At 36.2% G+C, this 24,775-nt stretch overlaps 1 protein-coding gene across 7 annotated transcripts in view; it reads left to right on the top strand.

Moving 5' to 3' along the window:
* PDE10A (phosphodiesterase 10A) overlaps positions 1 to 24,775 on the top strand; it is a 369,055-nt gene that overhangs the window by 334,647 nt on the left and 9,633 nt on the right. For all 7 annotated transcript variants that reach the window (XM_061378676.1, XM_061378678.1, XM_061378677.1 and 4 more), the window contains 10 exons: positions 1,111 to 1,253; positions 3,339 to 3,431; positions 4,047 to 4,233; positions 5,674 to 5,816; positions 7,880 to 7,963; positions 10,786 to 10,936; positions 13,370 to 13,525; positions 16,580 to 16,752; positions 18,417 to 18,528; positions 22,770 to 22,850. In XM_061378676.1, the coding sequence (XP_061234660.1) occupies positions 1,111 to 1,253; positions 3,339 to 3,431; positions 4,047 to 4,233; positions 5,674 to 5,816; positions 7,880 to 7,963; positions 10,786 to 10,936; positions 13,370 to 13,525; positions 16,580 to 16,752; positions 18,417 to 18,528; positions 22,770 to 22,850 (1,323 nt within the window). The remainder of the gene's footprint in view (positions 1 to 1,110; positions 1,254 to 3,338; positions 3,432 to 4,046; positions 4,234 to 5,673; positions 5,817 to 7,879; positions 7,964 to 10,785; positions 10,937 to 13,369; positions 13,526 to 16,579; positions 16,753 to 18,416; positions 18,529 to 22,769; positions 22,851 to 24,775) is intronic.

Here is a 24,775-nt window from a genome sequence, read left to right as displayed (position 1 = left end):
CCTATGTCTCACAGTAAGAAAAGAGGAGAATCCAATTTTATCTCACTACTTCACTCTTTAGTGATTGCACTTAAAATTTTATTTGTTCCTGTAATAATAAGTATGGGGATTTTAGCATTCTTTTTAATTTTCATTAAAATCTCTTACCACAGATCCACTTCAGATCATGCTCTACCATGCAGTTCCTATACTTTCTGAGCAGATAAGATACATAAGAGACATCTGAATTGGATAAGGCAGGTTCTTGAACCTAACTGGTATCCTAAGTTAACACAATGATCCGTGTTCAGCTTCGGTTCACTCTTTCCCCTTCTCAGTTGATTGTATGTTGAAACATTTCAGTGAAGAGCTGCTGTGTTCTTGAGATGAGATTCTGTTCTGATAACCAGTGGTGGCTGCCAGTTGGTTTTGCTAAGATGAAACTACTTGTTTCAAAGCATGAAAGATACTGTGCAAGTCTGTTGCTGTATTGTGGGACTTCCTTAACTATGGGTGGTACCTTAATGGGCTTTGGTTAGTTCATGTAGTTCAAATTTCAGCTTTTGTGAAAGAACTGGCACTGGCATTAAGAGGGCACAGCCATTTCCTGTTCTGCTGCATAGAATAGGGCCGTCCACAAAGGCACTTCTAATCTTTCCTATTTGTTCGTTGTTATGTATTACAGGCAAATTTAGCTTTTTTAGAAACAAACACTAGCCACTACCTTATGTCTGTCTTTGCTGGGTATTCAATACCAAAAAGCCAAAATATTCTTAGATCTTTCTGTATCCTATCTATTTAAATCTAATAAAGATAAATAATATCTAAACATAGAGGGAGGGATGCTTTTTCTTTTTTTTCCTTTTAGCAAATATTCAAGCCTCTAAAGATATTCCTGCAATTCTTAGAGAGGAACACTCTAATTTACAAAAAAAATACTGAATACAAGAGACACTTTCATTTGGAACTGTGTCCTAGAAGATTGCTCTGCAGGTGGATGCTCCTTCAGATTTTCATACTGGATAATTTCTCCAAGCTTGTGACTACTGAGGAATTACATTTTTATCAGATAGATGACTGAAGATAATCTAACTCATGGCCATTAACTCTAGCTTTCTTTTTTATCTATAGATATATGCAAAAAACCTGGTGAATGCAGATAGGTGTGCACTCTTCCAGGTTGACCACAAAAATAAGGAGCTGTATTCAGACCTTTTTGATATTGGAGAAGAAAATGATGGGAAACCTGTCTTCAAGAAGACCAAAGAAATAAGGTAAGAGTAGCTGGCAGAAGAATGCAGTTTCATTGTAACTACAGATGTGCAGGCATTTTATTACCCAGTCTCTGTGCCTATCTGCAGGTACCCTGACAATACTTGTCATACTGTGATATCATTCCCACCAGGACCCGCCTCCAGAAGGTAGTACTTCTGGGAATGACATTGCAGTGCCATCGAAACAACGTCTCTGAAGCTATAACGTCACTCCTGGAAATGCCGTCTTCCGGAGGCGGTCCTTTTGGAAATCATGTTGGGAAAAAAACAGAGGTGTTCTGAGGTAGGTAAAGGTGCAGGTAAAGGTGCACCTAATCCATAGTCTGCCAGTATGGGACTTTTTTTCCCAAGAGGAATTGAAATTTGTGCAATTCAAGCACATCCAAAGCAAGGAAGTCACAATTTATGCTTCTTACGGATGGATTAGGCACATGTAGACTTTAGTGTGGACGGGTCATTAGTTTTGAAGATTTCACGTCCAGTAATCTAGTTGTACTTCTTCTCATGTGAATTCTTTTTCAAATATTTAATTAATTGTGATTCTGATGTATGCTTGAAATGGTGGATTTGAAAATGTGTATGGGCTTGAAATGAGCACACAGCATTCTCTGCCTAAAACTGATGTGTATTTCTCCTTCATGTTGCAAGTACATCATTTTCACACACATGCACTTTTTAAATGAAAAACGCAAAGCAAAGTAAATATAACATTTTTTGCTTTTCAAAAATTATGAATCCTTAATAGATACAGGTTGACACACGCACCTTCTTAAACAGCAAGAGATTTATGACTAAATATCCTGCACTAAAATTTTGTTAAAATACTCAGCACAGATTTTCTCAGATTTTTTTGTTATTTTCTTATACATTTAAAGTTCTAGGCCTGTATGAGATGTAATTCCTGTCTTCACTTAGACTCCTTTGGGCAAACTTACTCCCACTTACTACATTGTGTGAGTGAGAATGGAAAGGAGTCAAAATTGGTGCAATTTACATACTGACAAGTAAGGAGGTGGTGTGAATTAAAGAAGGTGACCTGATTTAACATGCACTTCATAATCCTCCTTGATAATTATTTTATTTTGCTTATATCTGTCTTTTCTGTGTGAACATTATTGAAATGTTAACTCTGAGTGCGAAGGTGTGAGCCATATACTGGTGCTGTATACTGAAGTACAACTTAAGTATCTGTAAGAAAATGACTCTGAGGCAGTCAGTCATCAGCCTTAAATTGGTGCCATGTAGAAGCCAGCAGAAGAAATAAACTTAAAATCAGATGTGCAGGTGAAATCCTCTCTGCTTTATCGGTAGCTTCAGTGGGGTCAGGATACTGTCTGGGTACATTTAGATTTAAAAGTGTTACATGTGTGATTCTTTGTACCTATTTTTCTCTACAGATTCTTTTGTGCTTGTGTGTCATAACTGTTTTATGTCAAAGAATTGAAAATTATTTCCTCACAAGACAGACTTGTAGACTTTTCTGATTCAACTCCAGAATATGTTGTGTTTAACTTTCTTGGGACAATTAAGGGGTGCAGTTAGTACCATGGCATTGTTTGCATGTCATGAGATGAAACAAGCTAGTAGGTGGGAAACACATGTAATATTTAGCTTTGAAGCTTCTGCTGGTCTTTTCCCAAAGTTTATTTTACCAAATCAACCTGCCCACCCCCTAAGGAAATAAGCTCATATTGCCAATGATCTGTCTAAAGAAACAACGAATATGTAAAAGCAATGAGGAAATTAGTAGCTTGTAAAGGTAAACACAAATCTCAGGTTACATACAACTGTCGTTTGTTAGGCATAACAGGGTGCTTGAAGACTTGGAATTTTTGTCACTAAAATGGTCATATTATGGCATCTTTTGTATTAAACTGTGTAGCTATATAAAATGTTTTCAGAAAGTATCTGTTAGTATGTGCTTTTTTATTTTATCATTTACTACTAGCTGTTGTCTTGTAAGGTTTTTCTCCTGAAAGCATCAAAATGACGCTGGTTGGGAACAAATACCCATTACCGTGCCCAAGACAGACGTTTTTCCAGGTAGCTCATATTGTGGCTAATGCACATTTTCATTTTCTGCAGATTTTCTATAGAAAAAGGAATTGCTGGTCAAGTGGCAAGAACTGGAGAAGTCCTTAACATCCCTGATGCCTATGCAGATCCACGCTTTAACAGGTAGGACATTATTCATGGGAGGGGAAGACAGCTCACCCCACTGTTTACTTAAAGTTACTACTTGAAATTTATTATTAGGATGCATTCATGGAGCTGCGATCTTCTGAAGAGCAGACAGCCTATGAATATCTATTGAAATGTTTTAGCCATCAAAGATATTTTAAAGATACAAATAAAAAGAATTATTTTTATTAAATCTAAATCTAATGGAATAAAATTTAGTTATTTTTCCTATTACAGATTTTTGCTCAGCTAGGTAGACTGTTGCTGATTTTCTTCATTAGCCTACCTGCAACCTGATTAGTTTCAGGGGAAAGAGAAAAAAAGTTTATTAACAAATAGCATGCCTAAGTACGTGAATATATTCTTTAATTTTATGAGTGAGGAAGCATTAATTCTTTATCTTGAAAATGGAAATTAATGGATTAAAAAGTTCTTTCTAAATATGACACATTAGACGGAAATATTTGAGAACTTCGGAGGTGAACTTGTTGCAGGTACTAATTGCATCTACTTCAAAAGCTATTTAGTATGTTGTACATCAACACTTGTGAGAATCGAGGAACTGATATTAATTAATAATATGAACTCTTTTTTTTCTTTCTGTCTCTCCAGAGAAGTAGACCTCTACACAGGCTACACAACCAGAAATATCCTGTGCATGCCTATTGTAAGCCGAGGAAGTGTAATAGGTGTTGTGCAGATGGTGAACAAAATAAGTGGAAGTGCCTTCTCTAAAACTGATGAGAACAACTTTAAAATGTTTGCAGTCTTTTGTGCTTTAGCCTTACACTGTGCTAATGTAAGTTTTATTTACAGTTTTTTAAGCTATTGGTTATAATGGGAAGACTTAGAACCCTGTTTAAGGATTTTGGTGTTCCAGATTATTAAAATAATTTTAAAGTCTGTTTTGTTGAATTAACGAAGAAACAAAAATCATTGAATTATTTGATGAGTAACTGTAGTTTTAAAGGATTATAGAGATTTGTTTGATACTTTCTGGAATATTTGTACTCTGAATACATCAATTTCCTGTAAACTGAGAGAGCAAGCTATGAAATGTGAATTATACCCATCTGTCATCTCTTTTCCATTAGAAAGTATGATTCTTATTTCCTTTTATAAATTCAGATAATATATTTTACAAATTTCACGGGGGGATGGAGATGTTATGTATTCTCTCGATTCCATGTGCTTACTATTCAAAGATATCAATTTAATACACTGTGCTGCATATTCATAATTATCCATGCTTCTAGATAAGTGTGGATAGCTACTTTTGTTTTCAAACCCTTTATTGTCACAAATATTACTATTCCCGTAGGTAGCATAAGTAATTTAATGATCATTAATATATATAAGTATAAAAATGCAATAAACGCAATAAAAATGCTATGCAGAAGAAATGTGTCATATTCATGGGCGGTAAGATACAATGCAATACCAGTTAAGTCTGGTGATTTACATTAAACCATTTTACCAACATCGTGCTGTCATTATACTGGGGCAGCAAAGTTTACTAGCAATTATTTAAACTTGTTCCAGATGACTCAATGTGGGTAGAAAGGCCTGCATATAAATGACTCTTGGGACTATAAAATCTCTCACTTGTGTGTAAGTTCACTCCTTTTAGATGGTGAATATTACCACTCAGGGCATAGTGCTCTAGAGGATTGTATTTACTAGTAAAGCTGTTGTATCCTCACTTGTTTACGAACTATGCAATTCCTTCAGTAGCTGTCTGAACCTCTTGATCTTAAGTCTTCTTATTTTTTTGCAGTTATTGCACAGTAATGTAAGTATGATAAACATCTCATGAACTTTTTACTGTGCATAGGTAGCAGTTATTTATACCATTAGGCAGCTGAATTCATGCAGTGGCATGTTACCGGTTACCTGTTATCAGCTTTCTTTCTGTTAGCATATTGCAGGGGTCTGAGCTCCGGTTCCAATTCCTGCACTTTGATTCTTTTTCTTCGGGGAGCTCAGCGACAGTAAAAAAAATCACCTGAGTCCTAGACATTTACCTGAGTGAGTAGGTGAAGAACTTTTAATAGAAGGCCCAGTTTTCCAGTAGTACTCAATTTCATATAATCTGTCACTTTTTCTAAAATGTAAAATTGGACAGCTAGAAGCACTAGCATTTCTGCAGATGTGTGTTTCAAGAGCAAGTACTTTAATACAGGAAAGAATCTTTTTCCTTTATTAAAATTTGACATTAATGAACAACTCCCCTTTTCAGATGTACCACAGAATTCGCCATTCAGAGTGTATTTATCGTGTAACGATGGAGAAGCTATCCTACCACAGTGTTTGTACAGCAGAAGAGTGGCAAAACCTCATGCAATGTACACTGCCCCCACATATTTGTAAAGAAATTGAACTGTAAGTATCTTCCTCATATAGCGACAGCTGAGTCTTTTATCAGTCTGTAAAAGATTTTTTCTTTCTTTCCCTTAGTGTTTATAAAACCCCTCCTTACTGGAGGGTTTTTATAGGATGAACTTATTATTGAACTATTTAAAAGTATTTGGTGCTTATCTGTAGCTTTCTTAATGACCCGTGAAGAAAATTTATCTGTCAAAGATGCAGAATAATGCATACTCAGAATGCTAGGTTTTTCTCAGGCATAGGTAGTTACAGTAGTTGCTTTAAGCATTAGATTATATCGAAGGATTGTAGAGATGAGCTTTCTTTCTGATAGTCCTAAACATCTGAGAGCCAGAGAGGAGGCTGAGATGGAACATTAGTAGTTATGAGCAAATGGATGATCTCATCCTTTTGTATGCATCTTAGAATAAAAATTCAGCTCCTTCCTGGGATTTTCGGGGTTGTGTGTTTTGGGCTTTACTTTGTTTTGGGGGTGGGTGAGTTTGGGTTGTGTTTTTTTGTTTACTTGCTTGGTTTTTTTGGTGTATGTGTCTGTTGTGCATCTGCTTGTGTTTCTTGAAGGATCGGAGAATGTATACAGATCTCCAAACTTCTGAGAATAATTCAGGTGCTAGAGTTTAGAGTTGTGGCCTGAATTTGGAGGAGGACTTCCCATCCAGCCCCTGAGGCTTCTCTGAAATAATTCAGTTACTTCCAGCTCTTAAGGTTTTGCTGTGTGCTGAAGATGTAGTTCTATCTGTATTTTGTCAGTTCTCACTCAACCCTAATGCAGGGTATTTAGTCAGTGTTTCTGGCCTAGGACAATATGTAGTGACCAGGTACCTAAAATCAGAACTCTCTGATACTGAGTCACAAAATCTAAGCTGCCTATGTAAACCTAATCTCCAGAGCTAGGTCACTCCTGTGAGGCACTGAGCACTGTAGCTGTGAGCGAGCAAAGGATGAAAGCATATACTAACAGGGACTGCTTGCAGTTAAAGTTCATTACATGCTGAAGTGATTTGCTAGAGCACCAGAGTATTAGCAGCTTGCACAATTATACCCTAATAGAAGCTTATTCTATGCAATACAATTTCTTGTTCTTTGTTAGATGATATTATGTAACCCACCTAATCCAAAAAAAGGACTTTTACTTGCAAAGATGACAGGTTTCATTCTAAATTGTATTAGCATCCTTTAGTTCAAGCAATCTGAATACGTTTTACCATTTTACAGTCAATTTAGCTACCTTCAGCTCTTCTTGCACCTGCTGTACTCTTCAGTTGCCATGTACATGCAAGCGTTTAGCTGGGTTCAATGGAAAGTAAATAGAGGACTTTCAGCACAGCAGGTGCAGAGAAAGGGGTTAATTAATAATCAAAGGACAAACAGTTCTGCTGAGTTGGTCCCTAATATTAGGCCTAAATGTTGATAGCAGGAGAGGGAAGAAGTCCTCAGCTAATGAAGCATATCAAATACAGTATTAAATGTTTGATTTTTGAGGTTTGGGCTTAATTTGTGTTAGGTACTGAAAGCTGATTTTTTTACCTCTACCAAAATTAGAGCGACTCTTGCCAAATTTGTGATAGAAATTATTTAAAAAAACCACCCTACTAAATATATTATTGGAGACCCCATCTTTACAATTCTGGGGAGGAAAGTCTGGAATCTTTTAGGAATGCCTGTAAAGCTCTCATAATTGTGAAATAAAGATATTTGTACATTACTTAAGCAATGGATTCTTAAATAAAGATCTGTGTTTCTATTCATTAAAGCCAAAGGCTAACTATAGGCTAACAGTTGGACTTGGTAATCTTAAGGGTCTTTTCCAATCTAAATGATTCAGTGATTCTATGAGGATAGTTCCATTGACCTTAGTGGAAATATATTAACAAACATAGTTAATATATTTAATATATTAGTTAATATAGCTTCTTATTGCTGGAAAATGAATCCTGTAAAGTCAGTTTTCTGTATATGTTCAGAAACAAGTGAATGCTGTTGGATATACATTACCTGATCCTTTTCACTTGCTTTTAGTTAGAGTGAAAAAGTGTTTGTCCTTACTTTCTTCCTAGATACCACTTTGATATCAGTCCATATGAGGACGTCTGGCCTGCCATTTTTGTCTACATGGTTCACCAGTCCTGTGGGACAGCCTGGTATGAAGTACATGTTTTATTGCTTTAATTCTGATATTTATGTGTTTGTTTGCTAGGAAATTTTGAGATCATTATTTTCTAATTCAAGGTCTTATTTTCTTTGGAGTTTATTTACAACGGCTGGTCTGTACAGGACAGTAATAAGCAAGCTGCATTTCTTATCCCAGCTTCTGGGTCTTCCATTTATGAAATCTGGGAACAGCCAGGTAAAAGAACTCATGGTATCATCCAGAGATTGGTCCTTCCAATGTATAGAGGTATTGGTTGGTTCTGAGGTGAGGTTGTTGCTCAGAAGATGGTGAAGATACTGAAGTCACTCTTGCCAAAAAGGAGAGGTCCACGAATACTTATTTTTCAAATACATAGTTGCTGAAATTAATGGTTGAAATATTCCACGGTTAGACCTTCTCTCAGTAGATTAATCAGTTATTGGCATCATTAGGCACTGATTATGGAAATGGATGATTTTTCATTGTCCTTACAGTGTCCATTATCATTATTAAGGTCAGTAGTCTATTGGCTAAGTATGTCCCATTACTGAGAGAAAGGAGCTGCTCCGAATCATGGAAAAAAAATCTACAGATAGGCCATTGAAAGGGGAAATACCTCCCTGCAAAAAGAAGCAGCATTTAGGAAGCATTTGCAGGTGACTGTGGATCTTAGTAACTGGATGAATGTCCGTGCTTTCAAAGCATAGTCATACCTGAGGGTCTTTCTGATGTCTTCTTCAATACTGCAGGATACTTCTAAATACACTTCTCTGCCGTTCAGTGTAGTTAGCCCGTTTCTATTCCTAACCGAATGTCTGTGGATGCAGGATGAGGGTTCAGATTTCCAGCTAAGTTATGTTCTTTTCCCTGTCTCCCAGTAATTTTCTTTCAAGGTGTGACTTTGGTGGGAATATTTGCTTGACATTTTTCAAGTGAGCTTAAGTTTTTACAGGTAAAGTTAAACAAAAGCGAGGAAAATATTTGAAAAGGAGACTGATGAGGCTGAACTTATATTTAATTTCTGAAAGAAGAAAACTTCTCAATCCCCTGAAACAAATACAGCTATTTTAAGACTAAAATTTGCTTTTTAATGTATTGAGGGGCAAGGTTGTGCTTTTAAGCATCTGTGCAATGTATAACTGTACTGTCCACATAGGATTTTGGAGAGAAATCAAAGATAATCCCTACATTTTCTTTGCTTTCATGAAGAAATACTCTTTTACTGCTTTAATCAAACATAGAAAATACAGCAGTGGAGGAAGTAATAGTATTGTAAGTTGGTGTATCACTGACACCTCATAGTAACTATAGAGCAGTTATTGGGTATAGACAGAAGTGACTGTTGTGATATTCTGAATTATGGTGTACTGTTTTAAACTAGTTCTAACAGTTGATCTAGAACTGTCTGTTTTAACTCTCTAGAATTGAAAAAGAAAGCCTAAACTTTTTTGAAAGGCTGCGCCTCCATTTTCACTAATGTCAGACCAAGGGTAAGAAGAATGATTACCTTCCTCAGCACAGAGCTATAGAAATATGTTTTTTTGCTCTCTAACTGGCTTCATATAGTAGATGTATTTACATTTTTATATATAGGTCAGTGACATTCAGCTTTGTTTTCTCAGCCCACATGTACTACAAAACTAGAACATTAATGTCACTTCCCTGAGTAATCCAAGAAATTATCAAAACATAGAACTTAAAAAAAAATAATTAAAAAGTCACACCACAGTAGTGGGATAAAAATGAGAGTAAAGAAAAGGTAATGTGTTTATGAGAGAATAAGTCAGTGACTTAAGACTGGCACCTTCAGTTCAGTTCTGGGCTGAAGTGTAATAACTCCTTTTCACCCTGGGCTCCTCAGATTGGGCACTTTAGAGAATTTTACCTGATATTTAATCTGTGCCCGAATTTCCCATCTGTAAACAAAAAGTATTTAGCTTTCATTTCAAAGGAACATAAGTAGATAAAGTCTGTTAGAGATTGTGCAGAACTCTGGTACTATGGACTATGAACTGTCTCAGGTGTTTTTGATGAGCACATAAGCCAAACATAACAATTAATTTATTACTGTTTTTTATTATTCCTTAGTGAAAAGTTCTCTTGATCATGGATTAATTTTGCTTTTCTATATTAATAGCAAAAATATATATGAAAAATCTTTAAGAAATAATCTCAGAAATGCTATAGATTTGGGGCATTTTTATGATTGACTGGCGATTACTTAATGAAATACTGTTTGGTGAAAAATGAAGAAACAGTAAAATGTGAATTTCTGTTCATTTGGCCAAACCGAAAAAAAAAAATCTTCATCCTGGGAAAAGGAAAATCTTCTTTTCATTATGTCAGTATGCAGCATCTCAACATCTTTCATTCAAAACAAGTTATATGATTCCATGATTTGACTGAAATTTTAATTTAAACAGGACTATTTCTTCTGTATTGCTTGCTTAAGATCTCAAATTTTCTGTTTTGTTCACAGATGCTATTTTAAATTGTCCATTAGGTAGGGTTTCGCTATTTGCCAGGTTGAATAGATAACTGCTTAAAGAAACTGTACTTCAAGTTTCTGGGAGCAGCTAGGGTTATACAGTGGTGTTGCCTGAGCTGGGTAATATGTTATGTTCCATAACTTTTCATGTTAAACTAAGAGTGTTGTCTGGTATGCACACTCCTCTGTCCTTGCCAAAACTTGAATGACTCTTGTAATCAATGAGTCATCCACAATGAGAGTCAATCCTAGCAAGAAGAGTAAATGAAAGAGCTTCTTTTCTCCTCTCTTGGTTATATTTCCCATTGTTATTCTTGTCTCTGAATGAATTAATTTCTTTCTAGCTTTGAACTTGAAAAACTGTGCCGATTTACTATGTCTGTAAAGAAGAATTATCGCCGTGTGCCCTACCACAACTGGAAACACGCAGTTACTGTTGCACATTGCATGTACGCCATACTTCAGAACAACCAGGGACTTTTCACTGATCTAGAGGTAGGTGAAATGACTGTATCAGTTACTAAACCTCATCAGAGGTATTGGACATCAAAGAAGTACATTTTCTATGCTAGCGTTTTGTTGTCAGCTTAGGCAGAGTGTACTAAACATCCCTGCAGAGGAACAGGTGTGAGTAGAAAGAGTGAGGAAGACAAATTGCTCAGTTTCCTAATCCTGGTGTTTCCTTCATGCTTTTCAGGTCTGTCCACTGAAGACTTAGAATAATTACATTCTAATATACACTATGAAGCACTGTCACTTGCTTTTTTGTTTGTTTTAGTTATGGTAGGTGCAATTGGGAATGGTGTCTATTATTGATACTACCTAAAACTTCTGACTGGGAGAACCTGTTTTCAGTTGTGTACAACTTTGCCAAATACTAGCTATTTGGACTGTAATTTTCCAAGCTGTGTAACTTCCTCAAGCTGGTTCATATCTATTATTCAAAGTTTGAAAAGCCAGTATTCCTTTAACAACAAAAATCTGAGGATTGCAGCCTCAGGGCTCTGATAACAGTCAGTACTAATTAAGTAGTAATCACCATCTTTTTGGAGATGCAAAATAAGCAAGGCAAGGAGAGCAAAAGAGGCAGCTTTTAAGAGAGATGGAAACAGTTGTCATTCCTTGCTAAACTGCCAGTCTTTATTCGTTTGAATGCCTTATCCAGTCTATGCTTCAGCTCTTTCTAGCAGTCTCCTTTCCTGAGACTGGAGAGTAATCCAACAATAAATCAGGGAACTGCTGAAGGAAAGTTCAGAGAACTAGGAGGAGCTGGTCTCAGGTGAGGGATGATGGCATGAGCCTCCATAGGCTTAGAGATGGGAAGAAAAGAATGTAACACTGTTAAGGGGACTGGTTTAGAGGCAAGTGGATCCAGCAGCTGGCAGTGGTCGAAGAGTTCAGATCCAAGCACCGACAATAGGTACAAAGTCAAGAGCACTGGTAATAGGCATTTTGTAATCCTGAAGAACTGAGACAAGAATGACTTCCTGGGAAGTGGAGGCTGGGACAAGCTAGACAGAGAGAACCATCTGGTGCAATGATAAAAATGGTAAGACTGGAAAAAACAAGAGTTGCAAAGGATTCAACAGGAGGATTAAACCTGTGGGAGAGGACAAAAAAAAGCTTAAATACCCACTAGATCTAACATGTAGCACAAAGGATTCTGAAACTCTTATTTATTTTGCTGTCAGAGACCGCCTTTCTAGTCTGTTGATTCCATGACTTGCTCCTTCTCATTGTAGTGAAAAGGGGATACCAGCTTCCTACAGCTAGTACTGCATCATTTCAAGTAATACAGGTGTGTTATGTGCCTAAGGGTTCCACTTCTGCTGAGGATCTGTATGGATATGTGCTGCTGCATCTTTTTTTTATTATTTTTTTTTGTTACGTGCTTTTTAAAAATGCACTACACAAGATGCAATATTGAGAAGATGTCAGTAAAAATTGAAGTGAAGGATTCAAAATAAAAATCAAGGTCTCAAAACCAGAAATACCCTTAGTTCTGCACGTTGTATATTTGCAATAAAATCTTAAGTTACATTGTTTGCTGTTTTTCTGCAGAATCATGTGCCTCTTAGTACACAGGTTGGATGTTGCTTACTTTATAGGTAGTTAATTGATGTTCTTTTTCTGCTTCATTTTATAGCCTTATCTGTGTCACCAGGTCCAACTATGAGACAGAGCTGTTAAGTTTTTTGAAGACATTTTCATAATACACCACGCTGACAGTGACTGCTTCACAAACATTAATGAGTGTGTTTTCAAAACACACCTGCTATGTGAAAACCTATTGCAAGTGTTCACATATTTTGTGTGTTTAAAGAGACACTTCAGGGACTCCATTTCTACAGGATTTTAGGACTTAATTAAGTAAATTAAAAAAAAAAATTGGTTGCCATCTTACTTTTTTTGCAGTTGCCACTGCCCAGCAGTTCTGTGGCTCACATTAGTGACTTCCTAGGAAAAGTTGCACGTAGGAGACTTGCTCATATTCTTCGGGGTGTGTTGCAGAGACACATCTAGCATTGGACTTTGGTGTGGCTGCCTTGAGCAGATGATCATACATCTTATGTATTTCCTCTCCCTCAATAACTGCACTTTAATTTTCTTTTAATAAAGTTGGTATGACCAGAAGTTCTGTTTTAAACTCAGATTTCTCCTTGAAGCAGAATCCCTCTGATAGCATGTGGCTGTGCAGCAGTGTTTTTAAAGTTCATAATATATGAAAGATTTGAATTACAGATGGACCAAGAATTTTAATTCAGCATGTCCTCACTTTGTGCTTCTCACAATTTTAAGGAAGTTTCTCCATGTGCTTCTTGAAGACATGAAGTGTAAGGAGTGCAACTTTTACAGTATTTTGGGAAGAGAGTGACATCTAGGGGCAGGAAATATATCTTACTTGTTCATCTCAAATTTTTTTTGTAGCGAAAAGGTCTTTTAGTTGCATGCCTGTGTCATGACCTGGATCACAGAGGTTACAGCAACAGCTATCTTCAGAAATTTGATCACCCCTTAGCTGCTCTGTATTCCACGTCAACAATGGAACAGCACCACTTCTCACAGACTGTGTCCATCCTGCAGGTAGGATTATTGAAATCATATCTTCTGTGCAGTAGAGTCCAGTGGTGGAAATAGAAGTCACATCACTACCCAGCAGATTTTTTGAAGCATGCTTATTTTAATGTCTGGATTGTGGTGCTCGTTTAGAAGAGTGGAAGATTTATTACAGCAAGTCAGGTTCCACAATTAGTAACCCAAGCATTTAATAGTGCAAAACATAGCTTTCCCAAAATCTTGATGTTATAAAAATAATCAATAGGTATTTGAAGGTATTTTTCTATGGCCTTCCTTTGGAGCTTTTAGCTTCTGGGTCAGTGGGGTTTTTTTCCTATGATCGTATGGAATAGGAACTTTGAAAATGAAAAATCAGAGTTCTCACTTATTTAGATATTTGCAGCACTTAAGTGCTTCAACAAAATCTTCAACCATCTTGAAATTCTGAATGAAAGCTCAAGTACTGGCAAAAGTTTGCGTGAGAAGCTTCAAAACTGCTGTAATAAATTCCATGAACATTAAATGTGTGGCATGAAGGAGAGACTGTTAATTTTGTACGCATGAAAAATCTAAACTTTTTTCATTATGTTATCATCTGTTTTTTTGTTACTAAGCAGTTCAGCTGAATAAGGTAATATTGTATGAAAGAGAGTTCCTAATACAAGGTAATGTGTCTGTATGTTTAATGAATAGAAAGCTACAAGAAAGAATGCAGGCACATCTTGGAAAATCCAAGTGTGCTACTGACACAGATACTTTCTCATCAGTGAAAATTGTTTTCATGCTCCATTAGAAGAGTGAGGACTCTCACCTATGAAACCACTGCCACTCCATAACATACTTGTGCTCACTGGTCTTAGTTTACCATGCACATACTCAGTGCACAGCCTTACCATGCTACTGTGCCACTAATTTGTTGTTAACTTTTCTTTCTTTCTGGTCTTTCAGGGGGAAGATATTTATTTACTTAAGTACCTAATCATCTTTTAGGAAAAATACATATTCTGTATTGTATTCAGAAGCACATCTTGTGATTATGGTTTTAGGTATCATGTACATTTTTCATCACAGAATGGAAGCTTTATCTCTGTATGCTTCTTCATGTAGGAGGGTGTAATTGAATCCTTCAGTGGTGGTATGGCATTAGATTTTTCGTATTCATTCTTCATGTGAGTTTGTGCACAGTGAGCAAGTTCCTCAGTCATTAACACTTCCCTGGCCCACTATGCCTTCATGAAGCAGACTTCAGTCATTTTTCAAAAACCATTCTGCATTTTTCCTAGAGAAATCTTATAACCAGTGAAAGTCCCATTTGCCAAGACAGCAGGGAACCCTTTTGCTTCCCCACTATCTCTAGACTCGGCCATCAGTGTGAGTGAAGAAAGAGATACAGGTGGTCAGGGCTGTAAAGTGGATTCACACACTGACTACCCAAGTGGTCTGTTACGGTGGCTAGTAACCTGCAGTAGTTTTCACTGTTTGAAACCTTATAGCTGCTTTGCTCATTCACCTGCTGTTCTAGTGTACACCATACTTACAAATACAGAAGATTCTATTCAGTAGCTTTAGCTCAGCAGGGAAAGAATAAAATCTTAGCAGCTGTACTTTGTATGTACTACTCAAAGCCTAAGTGATGTGCTCAGAAATGTCAGCTTCTGTCAGTACTTAACAAAATCAGTTCTAGGAGAATGAACAAAAGCTGTCACAGTGATCTTTTTAATAGTACAGCTTCTAAAGCCTAAATAATTGAATCCAGAATAATTCTTTAAATATTGGGGAAAATAACCTGTTCTTGTGCTATGCAGCATAGTTGAAAAGGAAAATCTTCTCAGAACCTTAAATAATGAAAGCTAGTAGTAATTTCCTGCTCTCAAAGCATTGATGATGGGTTAAAATTTTATGAATTTGTTTCTTAAACATCGTGTACTATGCCTTCAGAGTGTGTCAAAGGAGCATTGAGACATAGAGGGATTATATTTTCTATTTGTTATTCACAATAAATCTACTTGTCCAAGTAAAAATGTTGGAAAATGACATTTATGTTCCGGTTGGTGAGAGAAACCAAAACTATTTGTACCATAGAGGGTTTATTTTGAACAAATTATGTAAATGCTTCACAAAGTCAGGGAAACTTTTTTATGAGCTTCAGCCCAAATGCCAATTAAATGTCAAAACACATCTGCATTTGGTATATTCTAATAATATTTTCTATTTGTGAATGTGCACACCTTAATATGGCTGGCTCATTCTTTCCTGTTTTTCTCTGTTTCCTCTCAACAATAGGAATACTTTTGACAGATTGCTTGCCAAATCCTAGAGACAGTGAATAGTGTTGACTTTTCAAAATGTGATACAGCTTCATGAGTGATCACAGTACATGGATATTGTCAGTGAAATGCACAAAAATACATACTGGAAATGGAAAAGGGATGACAGTGGCATGTTGCAAGAGTAGTGGAAACCATTGTCTTTAGTTTATGAGTCAGTCAACTCATGGTTGAACAAAGCAGCTTTTTCCCCTAAATGTTCGTATACATTAAAATACTGTAATTAACTTCATTTCTATAGAGAAAATTGTATCAGTAAATGCAGCAATTTCAGGCACACTTCATTTGGAACACGATGAAAACAAAATTATTTTGGTACTGTAAATTGGATATTTCCTCATCCATATTATGCGTTATGCAGTATTGAAATTGTACTTCAGAGTGAATCAGACGCTCAGCTTGGCAGTGCAGCAGTACTCTGGATCAGGATTGAATCACAAGTTCCCAAACTAATAGGAGTGCTGTGCCTGTAGTGCTTATAAATCAGAGAAGAAAATGCTAGCATTTTGCTCTGTTAATACCTTTAGGCTTCAGAAGGTCAGTCCAAAACCCAATCAGTGGCTTAGTCATAAGTTCCATAACATCATTTAAAAGTGAAAGATAAAGAAGGGAATTTCAGGCTGTCAGCATTTGAATTTACAACAGACATTGTCATTGGGCTGTAAAATCATTGTAACCTGTCTCATGAAGTAAAGACTGAAATCATCTCAGAATTAGAGCTTGTGCTTTTTATTGTTTTTTTACTTTTTCATAGCTGGAAGGGCACAATGTCTTCTCCAATCTGAGCTCCAGTGAATATGAGCAAGTACTTGAGATCATCAGGAAAGCCATCATTGCCACAGACCTTGCCCTATATTTTGGAAATAGAAAACAGCTTGAAGAGCTGCATCAGACGGGAGCATTAAACCTTAAGAACCAAGCACACAGGTAAAGCAGCAAACCAGTATTACATCACTATGGCATTAGAAAGAAAAAACAAAACAAAACAAACATTTCTGTGTACACAGCAGTTTTCTTACATATCACAACTGTGTGTAAAATTTCCCAGTACATAACAGCATTTTCTATATTTGCATATCACTGCCTTTGGCTATCATCCACACAGTTCAGTGTCAGATTTTCTGCAGAGGAAAGTTAGTGCACAGACAGTTGGGTAGTGGGGAAAAACATATAGTGCAGTAATGCTTAACTTTATTTTTATGTTAATATTTTTGTTACTCTGTCAGCACGCTTTTTTGGAAAGAATTCTGCTCAGATCTCAACCTTTGTGAGTTAAGATACCTCTAAGTTTTAAAAATGTACAAGTGCATATTCATAAATACACGACTCTCTGTCCACATAAGCAAAATATAGTGCACACTGGACAAGAGATGTGTCTCATAACAGACTTCATTAAAGTGCTCATGCACCCCTTCAGAGCTGCTTTCTTCTGGAAAGTGGATCCTGTCATTAATCTAATGCAGAGGAAAATTAAGCAAAATAATGAGTCATGATTTTGATTTCTTTTCAAAAGGAACTTGGGTACTTGGGTCTTCTTTCAGAAGAGTTCTACAGGATTTTGCCAATAGTTTTGAGTTAATTATTACAAGACTGTTGGAAGGAGAATTTTTAAATGCTTATTTCCCAGTATAGAACTGAAGCTTATCAGAATTGAATAAAACTCAAGATTTTTAAAAGATGAAGATATAGCAGCTCCTGATAATGAAATGTACCAGAAATTTTAAATTTCGGGTTCATAAAATTCAAATAGCATGACAACTAATTAGTATGTGATTGAATATTCTGTTAGGTTTACATATTTATTTTTTTTTAATCTTACCTGTCCTCAGAGCATTTTCATGGCATAGCCAACATGCTCAGAGGACATCAGTTGGTAAGGTGGCTAAAGAACCCAAGACGTCTAGTTGGTACCTGTACATGCAATGGAATGCTAAATTTCAACATTATGTGGCTGATCAATTCTCTTTCTTAACTTAGGGGAATAATAGCACTTTGACATTTATCTATCAATTATTCTGATTATAATCCTACTGATAATGTTCACAGTTATTCTGTGGACAGATTTGTTGGTGTACAGGATGGAGTTATGTATAGAATTCTTGTTCTGTCAGGGTTGGAATTCATTCCAACAAAACAATGACAGAGTACCTTGAGATAAGCTCAGAAGCAGTTTTTCCTCTTGTTTGGACCATGTGTTCCTTTCTCTGTAAGCAACGAAGAAATGCAGCAGTAGGAAATGCCATCCTTCTTTTTATAGACTTGTACTGTATTTTCAGAAAATTAAGGAGGGGCATGTGAGTGTTTTAACAGACAGACATTCTTGTGTACTTTTCTGTGAATGTGACTGTGCAGATGATGGTCAATGAACTCAGGTTGCACACAGTGCAGATACAGCAGGGAACATAAAACGCAGTTTATGTGATGCCTTATCAATGAATCATTAGCAAGTGAGGAAGAAACAAGCAAGGTGAGAGAAATTTTTCAGTATGTATACTTTAATGCCGATTGAACTTAGGAAGGGCAAACAAAAGCTTTGCAGTGTGATCATTAATTCTTTACCAAACTTACCATTTAATCTTATTTTATTTTAGAGATAGAGTGATTGGTCTGATGATGACGGCTTGTGATCTGTGTTCTGTAACAAAGTTATGGCCAGTTACCAGGCTGACAGCCAATGATATATATGCGGAGTTCTGGGCTGAGGTATGTGTTTCTTTTGTTTACTCTCTTTATAAATGGATGCATCCAAGAAGAAAAAAACAACCATAAGTATTTTCCAATCAATATCTTAGTATGCTTGTTTTAAAGAGTGTTCAGTGGTGCATGCATGTGTTTTGTTGTTTCCTCTGAAACTATTTAAAGAGCTGAGTTAGGTTCATAATTTTAGACAGCATTTTTTCTCTCCATTAAAGATGGATTTAGAAAGTCCTAACATAAAGTGACCAAGCAACAGAATGCAGAATAAAATCTTTAAGATTTTTTGAGTCACCTGTAATTTTGTAAAGGATCTCTTTGTATTCTAGAAATACAAAATATGACACCAGCTTCCAGGTCAGCTGCCTTGAAACATCTGTAAAGGTGTTATGAGGCCGGGAAATGCTAAAGCAAATATGAGAAACTTTAAAATTGTTCTGACCATTTGAATTTTCTTTGTGAGCCAGCTCAACAACTGGTTTCAGGGAGAGCTTATTTTTTAGTATACTGAAAGTTACTCCTCAGATAAGATATACTGAGAATTGAAACAAAGCATTGAGATGTGCTAATGTAATCATGTTCATAAATAAAGATGCAGTGTCTCATGTGTCTTACACTGAGGAGTAAATGTTCTAATTGTTTAAATTTTGAAGTAGAAATGACTACTTTGGGGAAGAGGAATGCGTTGTGAGGGTGTGGCATAGATTTCAATTACGCAGTTTTGAAAGATATGCTGTATTTTTAGAATTTCTATTGCACATGTGTATGATGAAATGTTCTTTTCTGTGATGTGCCCTGTGGAAGTCTGCAGAGTTCAGTGGGCTTATTCTGTTTTGCACAGATGTAAAATGGAAATCAGACCCACAGAGTTGATGCAGCATGCGTATAGCATGGAAGTTGTTGTCATCCTTGTTGCATGTTCATTATGAAATTCAAGGTGTGCATGGCTTGTGGATTTTTTTTTGTGAATATTCAGATGTTCTCATTAACTTAATTTTGAACATCTCGGACAACAATAAAATATTTGAAAAATGCAGACTGTATAAGCTCAAAGATCTAATTTCAGTACTTACTTTCTAAAATGTCAGCACTGGAAAGTGGGTGTTCTTATGGGTGATAAAATGGAGGTATAATGTTGATGTGCCCCACTGATTACATACTCAACTTGTTTGCTTACAAATAAAAAAGTCCTTTTAATGAGAATTTTGTGAACTCAGTGGAGAAGGAATGATCCAACTGATTTTTCCTAATCAACAATTGGAAAGGTGGAATTATGGGTATAATTGAGCCTGCTTTACTTTAACCTGTTTTGTAATCCAAGGATGAGTTAGTAAAAGTGGATATTGTTATGTTGCTGCTTCATGGAGCACATGTAAATTAGAAGTTATTGACAGAAATTGAATTGTTCAGTTAGTGTCTTACTGAATCCTGTTTAAGAAGGGGTTGATTGACACATGGTAGAAGTTTAATACATTGTGATCCACTCAGAATGTCTGACAAATCCTGCCACAGGTCTAAATACTTCTGGAAATTGGAAAGCTGGAGACAGATACAGAGAAAACCCTGGGAAGGCTAAACCAAAAGGAATTTTAGATTGTGTTTCATTGTAGAGGCTGGGAAAAAAGGTAAACCCTAGAAAAGTATACTTGACCAGATTAAATGGTTAGTTCTAAAAGTAAGATAGAAAGTTGCTTCTAGTTACTACTTGAGTTTGTAATCTTAATATCAGAGTGGGTTTATATTTCATTTTTGTGTAATCATTAACTAAAACAATAACTGCAGAAGAGGTTGCATCAATTTTTTGGTATGCCACACTGATCTTTTTTCATTGATCAAAGCCCAGTATAGCTAGGGTTTCCAGCTAAGATCTGCCTTGATATCACTCAGCATGAAGCTTTCCCACAGTACTGCAACTCAAGCAAAATATTACATTTGCTGGTCTATTATATAGGATTACAAACTTGCATAAGATTTAACTGCTGCGATTTGGTTTTTTTGGTGAGATATGAGACACTAGGCAGTCGTTAAATGGTACTTTTTTAAGAGCCTTACTAAGCCACTGGAACCGTACTGCAAGTATGGTGCAAACTGCTTAAAACTTCAACTTTCTGATCATGATCATAACTGTGGGGATAAAGCAGTATATTTTATAACCATGTGTCACAGAGGTGTTCATGGATATTGAGCATGAGAAAACACTTGTGTTTCTAGTGCATGTGTTCCATCTAAATGTAATACTTTTCTACTGTGAGGGTGGTTGACCAGTGGCAGATTGCCCAGAGAGGTTGTGGAGTCTCCATCACTGGAGATGCTTAAAACCTGACTGAACACAGCCCTGGATCACCTGCTTTAGCTGATCCTGCTGGGATAGGTGTGTGGAATGGATTGGATGATCTCAAGAGGTCCCTTCCAGCCAAAACCATTCTGTGATACCTTTTAATTTCAAGGTGAAATGGTGAACATAAATCTGAGCTTTGTTCAGTTTTGGCATAATCAGTCAGAGGCTGAACAGCTTTCTCAAAGCTCTCTCAAGTGCTTCTCAGGCATAAACAAACTTAAAATCATACAATGCTAAATGGTTTAGTGTTGAGCTTCTTATCATTGAAACAGTGGTATCTGTAGACAGTCTTGGACCCGTCAACTGCAGTACTTCAAGCAAATGGAAAAAAAAATATTTGCTGGGGGCACATAAAACCAAAATTTTGTTTACAGTTCCTAAATAACAATCTGCTGTGTTTCTGTGCTTGGAATTGTTTCAGGCATCTTTTTATCAGCTGAGGAATGAGGTCTTTCCTGTTGTTCCTTTCAACAGTAAAATGTGTGACAGACTAGACTCAATGATTCTAGCCTCTCTAACTAGGGGAAAGAAATCTTTTGTTGGTTAATTGAGCAGGATCATAGTTATAGGCGATGTTGAGGCAAGTATACAAGAGTGAATTGACTTCCAAAAGCCTCCTTTTTTTCTACACTCAAGGTAGCTGCAAGACAGGCAAACAGAAAAACACTTTTCTCAGACCAGAATCAATTTATTCTATTGCAAACTTGTCTTCAAGTAAAGGGGCCAGAATCCTCCCTTGGAAGGGCATGTTGGCACTTGAAATGTGGTCTAATAAGAATCTTATGAGAAAGATGTAATAAGTTGTCTTCTGGAGATGCCTTCACTAACTGTAGCAGAAACATAGAACATGGAATTAGGGAACGTCCCAAGCTTTCAGATAGCTAAACCTTTGTAAGCTGAATCTCACATTAGAGGACAAAAATAAGCAAATACTGTATATGCAGTTATCCTGTATAAACTTTCTCCCTAACTAAGCTTCCCCCACCCCACTATCAAAACCTCTCCACGCAACCCCAGTACGTAAGGTCAGCAGTTTGAAGTTCACATTGACTTTGAAATCTCAGGCATGAGCAGTATGGAAAAGCAACCATTGCTATGACTATAGCTGCCTTGATAACCTCAAGATTAAACATCTGTGTTGTTTTGACTATGCCATTGAGGCATAAGACTTGGAAAACTTCAAATTGTGACAGAAAGTAGCTAGCTACTTACAGATTTTTAAGAAGTAATTGTGTGCAGATCCAGTGTAGCATTCAGAAATATGTTGTAGCTGCTCTGCTGGTAATGGGTGAAACGTAAGGAGACACCTTTCTCCTGGTCATTACATGTATCTGGTCTTTGAATATGCTCTGTCTTTCCCATTATTCCTCTTATAAATGTAGAGGGATAATGTACTTAAAGAAAAGAAGGTTGTTTGATAGCAGCTTCTTCAAAGCAGCATGGTCAGAAAGGATGGATTGTTGAGAGAGCAGGCACATTTTAAATTTGATTTACTCAGCTTTTCCTTGGATGGGTAAGTTGTGTTCTGCTGTGTTCTAATGCTTTCAACAAGTGATGCTTTGAAAGATGAGACTAGCTATGAATAGAACAGAATAGAATATAATTAACTGATTTGTTTTATTTTATTCTTTCAGTTGCTTTTTATTATGGAGACACTCTTGGAAACAAGGAAAATATATGTACATTGGCTCAAACCCTTCATTTTCAGAATCTGCTAATTACATTATCGTTTAGGTGAATGTATAAAATGAGCCCCTCCTTAGGCAGTTTTCTGACATTGTCTTAGACTGGTGCCACACATTATTTTAAATTCTGGATTTTTAGAGTTTCATACAACAGACAATGGAAATCAGTTGCGATCTCAGTAGTCTTGACTTTCGTTGTGCTAATCTCTCTCTCTGCTTTTCTCCAGGGTGATGAAATGAAGAAAACGGGTATTCAACCTATTCCTATGATGGACAGAGACAAAAAGGATGAAGTCCCTCAGGGTCAGGTATGAACTCTTTCTGTAAAATGATACATTTGTAGTGTTAATAAAACATGTATAGAAAAAACATTTTATGTACTAGTGAATATTGCATTTGCTGTTAGGTTATGTGGGCTGTTGAATTCTGTGTCCTGCGAGCCCAACAGGGTTAAAATTTTATGTAGCAGTGGAAAGCTTGTTTTCAAATGTTTACATAAATGACAGTATGTTCTTTGCTGCTCTCACTTGTTCCATTCTTTGTGCTTCTAACTCTAGCTAAAATCACAATCACCTATGATTTTGAGAAGTGTCAGTAACACTTTCTCAACTTAGTAAGTGCTTGCTTCAGCCCTTAGGCTAAGAGGTTTTTCTATTTTATCCCGAATGCAAAATGAACTTTGTCACCTGTTCCTGATTAAAATATTCAGGTTCATATTTCAAAAGAATAATGTGGAGAGTTTCTTGAGGATAAGCAATAAGGAGTGTATTACTAAGAGCCTCAGTTGTCTGTTTTTCAAAATCTTTGGGTACTGATGCTCCTGTGCACAAGTGTGCAGAAATCACAGGATCAGCTAGGTTGCAAAAGACCTTCAAGATCATCAAGTCCAACTTTTACCCCAGCATGACTGCTTTTTTTATGTTTTCCCTAAGGAAGATGGTATTCTGTAAACATTAATTTGAGGGTCTTAATTTTCTGGGGTAAACGGAAAAGGTAGCTTGTCCTTTGATTATCTGAGCAGAGAAAAATAAATTTAATTTGTGCATGGTGCATTCATATCCATATATATGTATAAGGTTGTGTTGTTGTTTTTTTTTATTTCAGAGGCCTCTGGTGCTTTGTCAGTAGTCAGCGCTCACAAAGCAGTAATATTTAAAATACAAATTGCAAAGTGTCACAAAATCACTGTATATTAATTGCACGATAAGTTATTCCATAACAAGACTATAGAAATTTTTGTATTCTGAAACTTAATTTTATGCATTCTACCATATTTTAGCATAAAAACTGTTAACTTTATTATAGTAAGGAATTTGCAGTTTATGTACTAAATTTGTGTAAATTTTTCTCCATTTGGTTTATCTTTTTCACACATTATGTTGGTTATAATTGAATATCTTGAAAAGTACAAAATACTATAGTGTATAGTATTCTTGGCATTTGTAAAGGAACTGTTAATGGGGCAAAAGTACAGATCTAAGACAGAAGCAATTTTTTTTTCCTCTTTAAAACACAATAACTGTTTTTCCAAGTACTGTCTTCATCACAGTCTATTTTAATTTGTGCTCTGTTTATGATTCTTAATAGTATAACAGTAAAATATTAATGAAAATAGGATGCTAAAAGCCAACTTCAGTAGTATAGTTGTAGCTACTGTATCTTAAAACAGCATTACAGGAAAATGTGAGGTTTAGGACATATATAGGCAGCCATTCCTTTGTTTATGTAGAGACTGAATAATTTAATAAAGCATTATCATCCATTTACTTGGGCTCTAACAAAAGGAATTAATGAGTATTTTTATGAAACAGTTAATTTCAGAAGGAAGAGAGATTTTCCTCATTCCTCTTGCTTAATACATCTTTAGGTTAAACATACACTGCCTTTCCTGCAGTGACTTCAATAGTCTGCTCATACCTGAGTGAACTCTAGGCCTTCTGTCTAGCCACATCAAGATGAAATAATTTATTCAGATAATCCAAACCTTTTACAAAAGTCATCTGTGTGAGTTTGCTCTGGTCAAATATGGAGACTTTTGCTAAGGAATGTTTTTTAATTAGCTTGGCTTTACCCAGAACCTAAATCCATTGAGATTTTTGGGGGGTTTCCTCCTTCACTGATGTCCATTTGAACTTAAAAGCTTTCAGGACCTTAGAAGAAACATTTTATTCTAAATACTGGGATTCCAGAGAGAATGTGGTTTGAAATACATTGCAGATTAAGTTAGGTTTAA

The sequence above is a fragment of the Neopsephotus bourkii genome, unplaced genomic scaffold (genome assembly GCF_033783945.1).
Source record: "Neopsephotus bourkii isolate Nb327-2 ecotype Australia unplaced genomic scaffold, CSIRO-AGI_Nbou_v1 NB_1767, whole genome shotgun sequence".
NCBI lineage: Eukaryota > Metazoa > Chordata > Aves > Psittaciformes > Psittacidae > Neopsephotus > Neopsephotus bourkii.
Note: the sequence above shows the minus strand (reverse complement) of the source record. Positions and strands in the feature narration are given on the sequence as shown.